General features: G+C 31.3%; 1 protein-coding gene and 1 pseudogene across 2 annotated transcripts; one reads left to right on the top strand and one right to left on the bottom strand.

The window, feature by feature from the left end:
* Nucleotides 1-260: 260 nt before the first annotated feature.
* LOC143619565 (DDT domain-containing protein DDR4-like) lies at nucleotides 261-6635 on the top strand. Its single transcript, XM_077091457.1, has 13 exons — nucleotides 261-362; nucleotides 1488-1598; nucleotides 2558-2644; nucleotides 2732-2769; nucleotides 2870-2951; nucleotides 3343-3449; nucleotides 3544-3679; nucleotides 4321-4413; nucleotides 4500-4614; nucleotides 4813-4855; nucleotides 4973-5324; nucleotides 5882-6444; nucleotides 6527-6635. The coding sequence occupies exons 1-12, from the start codon at nucleotides 261-263 to the stop codon at nucleotides 6194-6196; spliced, it is 1581 nt and encodes a 526-aa protein (XP_076947572.1). The 3' UTR covers nucleotides 6197-6444; nucleotides 6527-6635.
* Nucleotides 6636-8230: 1595 nt separating this feature from the next.
* Nucleotides 8231-10109, bottom strand: LOC143619497 (uncharacterized; annotated as a pseudogene). Its single transcript, XR_013151195.1, has 2 exons — nucleotides 9902-10109; nucleotides 8231-8643 (listed from the first exon to the last, which is right to left on the bottom strand). The product of XR_013151195.1 is annotated as an uncharacterized LOC143619497 (transcript).
* Between the last annotated feature and the right edge of the window lie 4656 nt (nucleotides 10110-14765).

Below are 14765 nucleotides of genomic sequence, written 5' to 3' on the forward strand. Positions count from 1 at the left end.
CGTATAGCATTTTATAAATTTTTTAATATTTTTTTAGAGTGCAAGGCCTCAAAACCTATAAAAGGAAAACATATAAACACCCCAATACTCCAGGGACCATTCTTGCCACAAACAAAACATTTATAACGCATTTCTGAGCGGGAAACCCCGACTATTTAAGTCGAATCCTCAATACACAACCCTTCATTTCACACACAAAAACACACACACACACATACGGTTTCTCTCGTTTTCTAGGGTTTTATTCTCCGGCGATAATTATGAACGACGGCGACGGCGCGATTCCGTCACCGGAGATTGAGTCTGCTCGGATTGAGCTTCGGTCGCGGTGGGAGTTAGCCTCGGTTCTCAATTTTGTGAAGGTATATTTTGAAGTTTAGGGTTTTGTGATTTTAGGTTTGGTTTTTGACCTAATTTTCGATTCGATTTGTGTTAGATGATGTTTTTTTGGTGAAATGTTAGGGTTAGTTTTTGAATTTTGGTGAAAATTGTTTGACTATTTGTGAAAACCTAGAATTTTGTTGGTGAATTGTGTAGGAAATTAGGGGCAATCGATCGGAATGATTCGATGATTGAATCGGAATAAAATTTTAATGTTTGGTGATAGGTGTGTATCTAGAGTTTAGAAGACACATCTAACCGTAAAGGATGCAAAGAATGAGATAGATTTTTTATCGATTTAGTTATTATGTGTATATGTGGTTGTTTTAATGAGTTTGAAGTTAAACTAATCGGAGTATATCAGTATATATAAACTTTGAAGCATTTTATGATGATAGGCATTTATGATGTTTATGGTGAAATTTTGCTAATTTGGTAAATTTTGATGAAGCTCTGTGAAAACCTAGAAATTTGTGTGGTCTGAGTGCATAGAGAATTAGGGGAAATCGATCGGAAGGATTCAATGATTGAATCGGAATAAAATTTTGATGTTTAGTAATGGTGTTTGTATCTAATTATGTTTATGCTGTCATCTAGGGTTAAGAAGACGCATCTAGCCGTAAAGGATGTAAAGAATAAATAGTAGATATTTTATTGATTTAGTTAAATATGTATGTTTGTGGACTATGGCTGTTTTAATGAGTTTAAAGTTTAACTGTTTAAGTAATTGGCATATACATAAATCGTGAACCATTTTATGATGTTTTTGGAGAAATGTTAGCGATAGTTGTTAAATTTTGATAAAACTCTGAAAACCTAGAAATTTGTGTGGTCTGAGCGCATAGGAAATTAGGGGAAATCGATTAATGATTGGAGGATTGAATCGGACCTAAATTTTGATGTTTAGGAAGGTGAGAAACGTTTGGGCTAGTAACAGCATGTGTATGTAATGCTTGCTGTCGTCTAGGGTTTTGAAGGCATGTCTAGTCATAAAGGATGCATTGAATAAATAATAGATCTCTCATTGATTTAGTTGTTTTAATGAGTTTAAAGTTAGTAATCGGCGCATACACATTCTTTGAACCATTGTATGATGTTTTATACAGGTGTTTGAGTCTATCATAGGCAATGACTTGAAGATCTCTGCTGAAGAAATTGAGCAATCCTTGATTATACCAGACAAACGTCTTCGTTTGCTTCATGTTATGCTTTTGAAGGTTCTTTCTCTTTTATTTACTGCTCGCTAGATTATTACATTTTGTCATATATCTGTTGGGGATGTGAAATTCTTTGTTTATTAATGATGTTTTTCACTCTGCTGTTGGTGGATTAGTGTAGTCAATATGTAGGTTTGAAGCAAGTGTTACTTTCTTAACTTTATGCTACTTTCTGAGCATGATGAACATGCCATTTGTACGCTTGCTGATGATGAGATCTTGGAGCTGTTTTAAATAATTGTAGAGCCAATGAAACTAATGATAAAAAATTTACTATAACGTAATGTAATCTGTTCATAACCAAAGTATTTAAATTTGATCAGATTTCTATCTTTTATAACTATTAGGCTGCAGATATGAACAGAAAATATGAAAAGATTTGAATCAGAAAGTTAGATTTGAATCTGTATGTAAGCGTATATTACATAACATAAGAGAGGGTATTTTTGCAAACTTGGGGACACATGGTACACGTAAATCAACCACTTAACACTTGGGGATTTGAAAGATAGAAGTTTTCATCTGGGATGGATCACATTTAATTGGTGATTTGTTCCTCGTATACGTAAGATAGGATATATATATATATATATATAGATACATATATATATATACATACATATATATATATATATATTAAAGCTCTCTTTACGATCAAATTGTTCAGTTATTATATACACACTAACGAACATGGTTTTAAAGTGTTCCAATATTTATGGATTAATAAATGAGCTCACTTTCCTAGGCCACGTGCATGGCTTCATGGTACAGAAATATCAACCAGTGATGTTATGGACACCGGCATTACGATTGAAGTTTATAATTTATGTTATTTTGGTTTATGTATGTAGTGTAAAAGCTTTGTTTATCACTCAATGATTGTTACTTTGATAATATTTCTGTACATATCCTTTTTGCTAATGCCGAATACTTATTTTCTCACAATTCTGAATATTTAGGGAATTCCACCTGTAAGTAGAAACCAAAATAACCCTGATGCTTGGGTTGTGACACTATCTAAAAAGCTCTTGATGTGGTGGCCATGGGTACGTCACTGAATACTTTTTATTACTGCAATCTCAATACTTTTGGCTTATTTATTAAAGATAATATATAAATATTATAACTTTCAGGTTGCTGAGGGGGATTTTCCTCTAACTGCAGCTAAAGGGTATTTTCTTCATGAAAGCTATAAAATCATTAAGAACATCTAGTAAATTAGTAGTTTAGTTTTACTAACAGGTCTCTTCCATTGCTTTGTGGTTATGCAGGGCCGAGATGGCAACATATAAAAACCTAGATCCTACAGTTCGTCTCATTATTCTTAAAGCACTCTGTGAGATTCGAGCTGATGTATTATTTCCAATCTTTTTTGTTATTTTTTATATCTATTTTTATGTTCTAGTGTGCTCTTACTTTGTTGCGCATGTCGATTTAACAAACACACAATTTATTGAACAAAAGAACACAGGAGACAGTTTACATTGTTTTATTAGCCATATTAACGGTTTATAAGTTATATCTATCTGTTAATAAGGCTGTCATAAATCTCTTATAAATGAAAATCTCAAAACTGTTACTGCTTGCATATAACAAAAATCTTTTTTCATGTGAAAAAAGGAATTAAGATGCTTTCATAAAACAGTTACTAATATTTTTACCTAGTTTCAGAGTCATATTTGTGGATTTAGTTTTATGCAAGTTTTATTCCGTTAATCATATTCATTTTTCCTGTTACTCACAGCAACATGACGTGGTTGCATACATTAACGATGAAGTAAAAGTAAAGAAGGATATTTCTGCTTTTTGTAAAAAGAACATCGGGCAAGATGGAAAAGGGACTTCTTATTGGTAAGTTCTAAAGCTAACGTTGCTCTGATAAAAGCGATAAAGTTTATTATAAATGATAAACTGATAACTCATGTTTGTGTTTGACACATGACAGGCTGGATGGCAATGAAACTATTGGTTTTAGATTGTATAAGGAAGTAAAATCTACAAAAGGAAATGAAACACCACCAACCATGAGTTATCAATGGGAAACACTTGCAACTAACCTAGACGAATTCCAAAAAGTTGTGGTAAGTTGGTATTTAAATCATTTGTAGAGGCGGGCGTTTCGATTGTTAATTAAATCACATAAAAGGAAACAGGCTAATAGGTAAAATTTGCCTAAATATTTTTAGTGCACAATACCTTCTGTGTCATTTTACTAAAAACTAGATTGTTAATTAAATAACATACATGTTTGGCACCCTAATTTTTGGCGTTGTCTAAAAAATTTGGGTTTTTGTATAGCTCTGTAAGTTCTTGCATTTTACTTTTGCATGATTAATTCCCTTAAACTTTTAAAATATTGATAAAGCACAAGCTCTTTCTTTCAACATAAAAGTCCTTTTTGCATGATTAAATCCCTAGAAAATTAATACTTTTTATTATATTTAAAACTCGATGGAATTTCATGCCATATTATCTTTTCAGGACATATGTGTGGATTCAGCAAAAAGGATATAAGACTTTTTTTAATTGCCCTGTGATCTTATTTTAATTGTTTAATAGTCCAGGACAGAAAAGCGTTTTGGGTCAACTGACCAACCGGCTTCGACTTTCAACCCACACAAGGAGTTTCCTTTTTGACTTGTTGACCAATGTACCTAGCCTGCTTGACAAGCCGCCCATTTAGCATTTAAACTTTTTCTTATTTTTTTTCTGGTAATGGCAGGCTGAATATTCATCTAGTAAATCAAAAGTGAAAGTTGCTGTTAGTGCTGTTGTTGAAAAGGAAGCCATTCCGCTTCTTAACAAAATGTTTAAGGTTTATGTCTTTTAACTGTTATTCTTATCAAACATGATACAATAAGATATCGTGTGTCTAATGTCAGTTACTGATGTCATTTACAGAAAAAACAAAGAGAAACGCAAAAAAAATTGAATGAAGAGAGAATTCTAAATAATTTCTCAAGATCAGGAATCACTCGCTCTTGCCGTAATCGTAAACCGATCACTTACACATTTGGTATGTAACAGACTTTCTTAAATCATTTATATTTGATTGACAGTTATATCACTGCGTGAAGAAAAATATAGTTATGTAAATCATCCAAATTGTATAAGTTCATTACTAGAAACAGGAAAATTTAATTATTTATTAGTAAAATTTAGATGATAGATATTTTGTTAATGTAAGATTTTTCTGTTGCATTAACCTTTACAGACGAATACGACAAAGTGATTAGCAACGCTATTCGCGAAAGCAAGTAAGTTGCATTTATTAATACTGGTCCTCAAACTCACTTGAAATTTAGTTAAAATAAAATCTAATATTTGGATCTTTGAATCTCACATAGTCTTATCATATAATATTTATTTGATAGGAAGATGCCAACCAAAGATGAACAAAAGAGTGTGAAAAAAGCAACTGCAGTGCATGAGGATCCACCCCAAGATGGTGAGGGTAAACCCACCGAATCTGATGAGAATGATGCTTATGAAGAGACTGCTGAAGACTCAGAAGAAAATGCTGGTTCTGAAGAAGGTTCGGGTGAAGAATCTAATGAGAAGGTTGCTTCTGAAGATTCTGGTGAGGAATCTGATGAGAATGATGGTTCTGAAGATTCTGGTGAAGAATCTGATGAGAATGTTGCTTCTGAAGATTCTGGTGACGAGTCGGGGGAAAATGATGAATATAAAGAAAAAAAGAACGTTAAAAGAAACGGTGACAGGTCAGTTCTAAGTTCTCGAAATCAAAATTTTTGCTTTATTAGCACGGCAATTAATGCGCTAATTATGATTACAGAACTAATATGATTACAATAATAATAATTTAAATATTTTGAAGAAAAACGATTTTTAAAAGTTAAACATTTTTCAGTGTTTTCATAATTATGTCAAATTGATCATTCTTGGTGTATTGAAAATTACGTGTTTACCCTTAGTGTGAAATAAGCTTGTTTATTTTAACTTCTGCTTGTAAAGTATTTTTGAGTGTTTGAATAAGCAGTTTGAGATTGCTTGTAGGCTTGTAGCAAACTGATTATCTTTGGTGGATTCAAAATTACAATTTTACCCTTGGTGTGAAATAAACTTATATCTTTACTATAATTATACATTCTTTATATGCATGACAGTGTTTGACTGACATTCAATCTGTTTGACCCGTTTGAGATAAAACATGTGTATAACTGTTTGTAAAATAACGGGATTAAAGTGCGATCTAATAATACACATATTTCTTCAATATGTGTTTCAGGATGAAGAAAACTAGAGCCAAAAAAGACGTTGAGAAAGAAGAAGAGACTGAAGAAGAAGAGACCGAAGAAGATACTGAAGATGGTCAGTCAGATGAGTCTGACGCAGACTCCGAAAATAACGAGCTTGAAGCCACCAATGTGGCTGAAAATGAAGATAACAGGAAAGACAACACAAGCAATGCCATCAAAAAGAATGCTGAAGACGATGACCGCTATGTTCAAGAGAGAGAGCATTTCGGAACCAAAAAGCGGTTGGTGCAAAGGCCTAACCGCAACACAGCTCTTGAAACAGCCATTGTTCCTGATTCGGAGGAGGAAACTTCTTCAGAAGACAACAGTGACGAGTAGGTTTACAGGTTTTAAGGTCTCTTTAGCTGAAGAATATGTTGGTATTTAACAGACTTGCATTTTGTTTGTTAGTTGCTAGTTGGAACTGTTAGTAGGGGTTGTTTGTTTTGCCCGAATGACGGTTGCATCATTTTAGCGTATTGGGTGGTTTTTCTTAATACAAGAGAAATCACCTGTGTATACACCAGATGCCATAATGCTATACATCAATAGTTTTGTTTGAACCATGTTGTGGGTTTAACTAGTTAGTTTTTTCTTGTTTTTTTGAAAGATGGGGACTAGTTAGTGGTTGTAAAATGGGCAGGTTGGATGGGTCGGTAATCATTAAAGGGCGTATGGGTCAAAGCTAGAGGTGTGAATGAGCTGAGCCACTCGTTTACTACTCAAGATTGGCTTGTTAAAAGCTCGCTCGAGTTAAGTCAAGCTTGAGCTTGTAGTGAGCCAAAACAAGCTTAAACATGCCTATATCTATATTGTTTTTATATAGTATATTGAGCATATATTTACATCATAGTTATTAATAATACAAAAATTGTGATAAAAATAATTTGTGAGTAATATGCGAGCCGAGCTTGAGATTGAAAAACTAACCATAGAGTCACTGGATGAGTTTGGACTTGGCTCAAATCAACTTGTATAGGTTGAAAACAATTAAAAAATAACTAATTTAAATCAATCTATATAGTAAGTACATCTCAAAAATAAAAATAAAATAAAAAATCACCCGGATTTTAGATCTCTCTCACAAATTATTTATACATTTGATCTATTTAAAATTCATCAAGTTCCAACGATTAAGCTTATACGATGAATGCTTGTCACTTTCTAATTCACCCAAATGCATCGTTACATGAAGTTCAAGATATAACAAATGTCAAAAGTTCGTGTATCTAGAGATTACCAAAATACACATGATTCTAGATGACTAGTTGTATTTTATTTTTATAAATTAATTTCGCCTTAAATTTTTAAATTTATATATACTTTTATATTAGTTTTGTAGTTTTTAAATTACAATTTTATTTTATTAAGTTAACTATTTTAAAAATGGCTTTGGGATGGGTCATTGGGTGGGATGAAAATTGAAAAGTATTTGTTTTTATGATTTTGACAATATAATGTTGTGATGTAAAAATTTGATGTGATGCTGACGTGAAGGAGAGAGTGTCGTAAATAAGTGAGTGTAAAGTTACCGGCATTCATCCTAAACATTCTATGCATAGCAGCACTATTCTATGTTGCGACGTTACGAAGCATATTATATTTTTCACACCGATTTTAATTTGGGTATTGCTAAATACGCTTCTTTAGCATGTGTAAACTCAACATAAAGTTATTGGAACAATTAAAAAAACAAATAACTTGACAAAAAACATTTTATTTAAAGTATAAACGTTTTTTATAAAAAAAAAAAACGAAACAAAAGTGATAATCTAAGAACATTAATGCGAAAAATAATTTGATAAAATATTTTTATTTAAGTACATAGAACAATATGATTATAATATTTAAAAGATAAACAAAATTAATATAATAGAATTTTATAATAGTAATTTAAATTTTAATAATGATAATTGTTACAACAAGTCAATAAAAATAAGAAAAACATAAACAAGGATGCATTTAAGATTCAGAGTGTATAAAGTGAGATACATTTGACATTCTTGCTGCCCTTTTCACTTTGAAAAGAAGTCAAACACAGGTCAACTGGCAAGTTATGTTTTTATGTTTTGCTAATCAATATAAGGCTATCTTTGTCTAGACATGTACATATAAATAGTTTTAAATAGAAGAAAATATATAATAACTTACAAACAAGTAACAACATTTAACAACCTTATCTTCCATAACATGCATAACATAAACCTATGGGAAGGTGAAGATGTAATCCATGCCAGGTAGCTATAAAATATGGCTTATTACAACACAAATTCCTTAAGCAAATTCAAAAAAGCAAAGAAAAACCATAAACCTAAAGATCATTTCATGATTTTCATAAAATCTAAACAAAACCCCAACTCAAAAACAACTTTTTTATGAATTAACAACGAGGTCCTCGTGTCGATTTGCTTCAGCATCTTCACTTGCATCCTCAACTTTTGGAGACCAACCGTACGCCTGCCGTCTTGCATCCCTACGCGCAACCCTTTGTTCAATTCTCATTTCTTTACACTCATTTGCAAGCTTGTCTTCTTCCTCTTGTGGAAAAAACAAAACTTCCATGTTTCCAAGTTCTTCATACATTTTCTCAATTTTTGATTTCCATAAAATCCCCATTTCAGTGTCCATTTTCTTGTATGGTGTTTTTTAATAAGTACTCATCAATCCCGCCTGCTTTGTCTATACAACGAAGAGCATGTGTTGTTACTTTTACACGAATGTGTCGGTCCAAAATATAACTGAAAAGACGTTTTTCTTGCACATTTGGCTTCCAGTTCCTTCTGGTCCTGTTAAATTACAACATTGCCACGAGTTAGTGTTTGTAATTGTATAATGGTTCATATTATATGCAAAAAGAAAAGGATTAATTCTTATATGTCATAACTCATAATATTATATAAACCCTTTAATAAACAAACACTAGAAATATCAAATTTACCTGATCCAAATAAAAATTAAGTTTTTTTTTTTTGGTCATAGTTTAGTCATCGGTACTGTTAAACTAGTCTCCATGCTGACTTGGGCAGCCCATTTGTACATTTTAAAGAAATATTGGTCATGTGGCAGATAAATTAATTTTTTAAACTTTCGCTCAACTGTAGACATAGACTGCCATGTCAGCAATGTTTTTTAACTTCCATCCACAGATCAGCAATATAAAAAAGAAAACATTCGTGGACTGCCAAGTCATTAAAGAAGCTGAATTTAAAAATGATGCGTATGAAATAAATCCATCTTTAGCAAATGGTTATAATCCAAGAACATCAAATTACTACTGTACTCGTAAAGGTGAAACATTATGAACAAAGCATCTTGTATGTGGATTAATCAAAAACTAATAATTAAATAGGAATATTGAAAATCCTCAATACATCTGGTAGGTAATAACTAACTAATAAGCTTAATATGATGAAGATACAGCGATTGCTTATCTGTTTATAAACAACTTAATCCTATCTGAAGAACATATCGAGGCCAGATTCACATAGTTTTTGCAGTAAGTAAAAGGTTAAGTCAGTAACAATCTTCCATTATATGTTAAGGCTAACATAAAATCTAAGATGAAATTAAGTCATATTAGAGCTTATCTTCTAATACTGAGATCGCTTACCTGTATCATATATAAGATGAGAACCAATTTAACCGATCAATTCTACAGGTATGTTCAATCAATTTTTGTTCGCCCATATTCATCTCTGTTCTCACTTCTCAGTACTCGGCCAAATATTTATTTCTTTATTTTTTCAGTTTTATAGGTCAAGTACTCAAGCCGATTCGCCCAATCCATAAAAAGCCGAAGAGTTGGGTTTTGGTTCTAGATTAAAAACTAAATTCTCAAACCCGAAACCCGGAAGTTCAACCTGTATAACACCCCTAGCATGATCATCATCATCATCAGCAGCATCTTTAAAGGAGATTCAAGCCACTTAAAGTGGCCTGATCAGTTAGTAATAACAATAATAATATAATTTAAAACCCTAATTTGATAATTCAAATCAATCAAATAATGTGAAAGAGTGAAAGTGTGTGTTTTTAGTAACTTACTTGTTTCCACCTTTCTCACTGACTTAATTACCGAACTGAATATGGCGGCCGGCGTATATCCCACGGTGAGCTCTGCTCATCACCACCTTACTCTCCGGCAAACACTTATTCACCGATTCTTTTACTCCGGCACCCATATTCTTCTCGCCGCCTATCTTCTTCATTATCTTCTTCGCCAATTCCTTCGATCTGAACGCCATCAGATTCAATTTCTCAATTTGGGGGTTTAGGGTTTTGTTTATTTCATTTCACTGGTTGAATCAATGTTTATGTTATTATTATGTTACGTCCTTTATATTTAAGCTAAGTTACACTTTTAGACATTTCTTTGTTAACTATCACCTAAATACACGAATCATCTTTTACGTTTATAGTTCGTCATGAATTAAGTCATTTACGCTAACTGATTTTAGATTTTTGCTTATTTTGTGATTTCACTTATTGATCAAGTCATCTTCTCTGTTCCAATCCATCATGTGATGTGACCAAGGCTTTTGTTCGCTAATTGAAGCGAACAGAGACATAAACATATGCTTCGTTCGTTCATTTATGCTCGTAAATATTAGTGTATGTTCATTGTGTTTGTTAGTTTGTAGAATATATTCTAAATTTCTAATTGAATGCGTTTGTTATGTTTAGAAGTAGATGCCCACATGGGCTGTTAAGTAACTGGGCCTATGGTTCCTGATATTGGGCTAGGATTTTTTTTATTTCAAGTTTTTTTTTTGAATTTAAAAAATAAAATGATTCAATTACAATAGAGAGACAGGTAAACGGACAATCAGAATAGACGTCTAAATCAAGTGGAAGTGGGATTCTAGTTCCGACCTTTGAGCATCTACCTATATTATTAAAGCAATACATGTTTCCACATGTCATTCAATTTGACTCTTCACATAGGCTGTTAAGTGTACAACTTTCCAATTTTATAATTTCCCCTACATGAATGATAAAATGAAAAATATGTTATTGGTGGGAATCGAACTCACTACATTACATTTAAAATGCTTGTGGCTTACCAACTCAACTAGGATGAATAAATCTTTTCTTTTACTTAATTGTTATATATTCACAACATTCCATTTTATTTTATGTTTCTCGTTAAGATAGATGCTCAAATCAATTCTATTTTTACCAATTTTAAACACATTTAATGATGACCCCCCCCCCCCCTCCCCCAAAAAAATTTAACCTGATTATTGTCTCTCTCCTTTTTTTCTTTCTATTTTTTCTAAACAGTTGTTTTTATTTTATATTTTCTATCATATCTATCTTATGCTATACGGTTTCTAAAATCTGCTGACTGATCAAGTGAATCAGTAAATCGAGCATTTCAATGAACGACTCGGTTTTCAAAACATTAATTTGATGAAGTGGAAGAGCAAATATTTATAGAAGTTTGTGGTGGTTTTTTTAATCACAATTTTAGATTAATAATATAATTTTTGTAAAAAAATTCACTCAATTTGCCGTGACCTAAAAAACCATGAATATTAAAGGGGAAATTCTAGGGACACCGTTCGTTTTGCTAAAAAAAACCCCACCATTTTTCATGTGCTATTCGTACCATATATATAATTTTTTTTTTTGAAAAATGTTGTGCTATCGTACCATACTAGGATAGAGCCCGTGTGATACACTGGTGATTAAAAAAAAATAAAAAACTGAGTCACGGGTTATAACATAACTAAAAGGGTTCATGTCCCATATTGTGTTTAAAAGAAGAGATGATAAAATACGTGACATCTTATATAGAAGCCCTAGAATGATTCCATGTGGAAAAATCATCTTGCTTTAATATTAGATTCTAAACTTTTGACTCGTAAACTCGTAATACCTCTGTAAAAAAAATTCAGTAAATTGATCAAAATGTGGAAGCCAGTTATTATTTCTTAGGTAATAACTAACTTGAGATAATTAGAAATTGTTAATAATATAATTTTAAGAAAGTCATAATTGGTTTATTTGAGTTAATTAATAAATATTAAATATTAATAAATGCATTAATTGTCATATGATTTAACATAAAAATGTATTAAATTGATGGAGTGATAATTAAAAAAATAGTTAATTAGATGGAATATATACAAATAAAAATTGATTAGTTGGCATTTCATGTTAATGACATATTTGAATGACATGATCCATCTTAGTCTCAAAATCCCGCCTTCCACATAGCTCTCTTTTCACTCACAAATGGGATCCCCTACCCAAAACCATTTCATCTTCATCGTCATGTTTCAGAAACTTTAAACCTTTCCTATTGTTTCAGATCCCAAAATCCTATCAAACACTGGAATCCTCCACTCCCAACAGAAAATGTATCCATACAATTCTTCTTAATTGTTTGTTTCCAATTTCAATTTTGCCTTAATTGCTATCGCTGAAGGAGATGCATCATTGATGAATTCGTTGTCTTGGTGTTCAAGTTAATTTAAACCTCTATAACTAATAGACTTGTTAAGTTTAGCTAAAGGATTCTGTACAATCTTTTGTTCATAAGGTCTCCTCTTTTATCAGATTACTGCACCATTCTCGAGCATCCAAGTAAGTCATTATTTTTAATATTTGTGTTTCTCTTTTTTGTTCATAAGGTCTCCTCTTTAAATGCTTATTTTTTCTATACTTTTTCTTAAAGGCCAGTCAAGATTATGCTTACAAGCTCCTACAGCAAGAGTTTGGACTTTTCCTGGTTTGAGGGGTGTCAATGCTTTAGAAAACATGCCAAGGAACATTCAGGTAAATTTTTGAATTCATTGCTTAATGTCAAAATAAGACCCAATTCAACATACGGACAATTAATTAGGATTTACAAAACATACCATATAATGTTTTGAGAATATTATATTTTTGATACATAGTCTTTTTGGGTGTCTTTAGTGAAACTTATGTGAACCTGTATTTTTGTTCAAATTTTCATCTGTGATGCTAATATGTTTGGACTATTTATGAGTATGATTTGATAATATATGTTTTATATCATTATTTTTTATACATTCATTTATGCTATTCTCATATTCAATCTACTATGACTTTCTACATAATTGTTTTTATTAATTAGTTGATAGAAGACCTTCCAGTTTTGCGGATCTTCGTATGCACGAATTAAGATCATGGTACTGTATTAATCCCACGAATCTTTCACAATACTATGTCCATATAAGGTTATATCAAGCATTTTCATCGTGATCTTAATTTCATTGACTTATTTACATATCTCTATAAATTATTTAAAATTCCAGGTAGACATGATATTTGCTCAAACTCGAATTTTTTTAATCTTTTTTCCTTTATGGTTTGATTCAATAGGCATAGTTTTTTTTTCTGCGTGTCTATCTAACTCACCAAGTCTTTCTGAATAGGTAAAACAAAATTAAAATTTAAAACATGGAATTTTGCTATTTCAGTATTTTGTCATGTATTGATTCATGTTTCATCTTTTCAGTGGATATAGTGCTTAGAATGGATTTGAGTGGTTTCATTGATTCTATTTCATGTTTTTACATTGTGATGTTTACCTTTTTCATGAATTTGGTGTTGGCTTCTTTGTATCATTTTATTTTATTATGATTTTAGACTGTCATAATTTGGATGTGGCATTCGAAAGTAATGATCAAATAAAATAATCAGATTAGATAATCAGTTTTAATGGTGCTAAATGTTTAACAGTTTGAATCTTCAGGGAACTGTTAAAATACACGGTGGTAAGGGTATATAAGTAATTTTCCTCTTATAATTTTTGCCTTAATTTTGTGGTTATTCGAGTATTAGTAACACCAATTTCATTATTTTGGTAATTAAGAAAAAAGAGAGTTAGGCAATTATGATCATTTACTCATGTATGGTCAATTTGGTTTTTTTACTTTTATTTTATATCTCAAGTCATATTGTTCAAACCAGTCAAATCGAAAGTTGAGTATGTGAAAACAGAACTTGCTGAGTTGAAACAAATATTATTTATCAAAACAACAAAACTAATTGTTGCCCATATTTTCATTCATCAATGCAGTTTAATAGGTACCGTCATTTTTTGTTAATAAAAAGCGATCAAATCTGATGTTGTTTATTTCAAGTACCACCATTTTTTGTCATGAAAATTTTCACCCATATATTTTCATTCATCAATGCTAAGTTGTTTAATAGGTATACTTCATCTGCCAATATTGTGTATATTTTATATATCCATATGCACATATAAATATAATTCAAATATGGAACCCATCTTTCTTAATTTATAAAACCGGCTTTTATGCATGGTTAATTGTTTGCCATATTATCAAGAGTTACAATATAGGACGTCCTATAAGTTGTTATCCTATAAATTGATGGTAATATTTTATATACAACATCAAATGTTGCATACAAACTATTTAGAAGTTTGTAATATAATTTTCAAATATTTTTTCATCTTTTATGTCATATTTATGATAATTGGTTACATGTTTATTTGTTTTTCTAAAATTTCATAGATTATATTTATTAATATGTTTTAAAATAATTATTTCAACCCGTATATCACACGGATATATAGACTAGTTAGGTGGATATATACTAATAATGAGGGTGCCAGTAGCCAGAAGTAAAAGTTGTGGTTCTTATTAATTATTCCATTTCAATGTGCTCAAATATGATATCGCAAAAATTTCTTTATGGGTTATTTGGATCATCCAACTAAAAAGAAGCAAAAGATGTATATATATGTGTTTAAACAACTAGTTTGAAAAAAAAATGTGCTGGTTTGGACATTTAAACAGTATACATATAACGACGCCACTAAAACCTGTGGAAACTATCACACGCATGGACGAAGTAGAGACATACCCAAATTAACATAAGATTTCGTTAGACTTGTATCTTTTTCAAG

Source organism: Bidens hawaiensis, unplaced genomic scaffold (assembly GCF_021521415.1).
Source record: "Bidens hawaiensis isolate Kalapana, Puna unplaced genomic scaffold, B.hawaiensis_p1.1 tig00002477_1, whole genome shotgun sequence".
In the NCBI taxonomy this organism is placed as follows: Eukaryota; Viridiplantae; Streptophyta; class Magnoliopsida; order Asterales; family Asteraceae; genus Bidens; species Bidens hawaiensis.

Bases quoted from the DNA above. Each gene is read 5' to 3' on its own strand.
- LOC143619565 (XM_077091457.1), top strand. From the start codon at position 261: ATGAACGACGGCGACGGCGCGATTCCGTCACCGGAGATTGAGTCTGCT. The intron at 4,414-4,499 runs GTTTATGTCTTT...TGTCATTTACAG, and splicing joins TTCTTAACAAAATGTTTAAG to AAAAAACAAAGAGAAACGCA. The intron at 4,615-4,812 runs GTATGTAACAGA...TAACCTTTACAG, and splicing joins ACCGATCACTTACACATTTG to ACGAATACGACAAAGTGATT.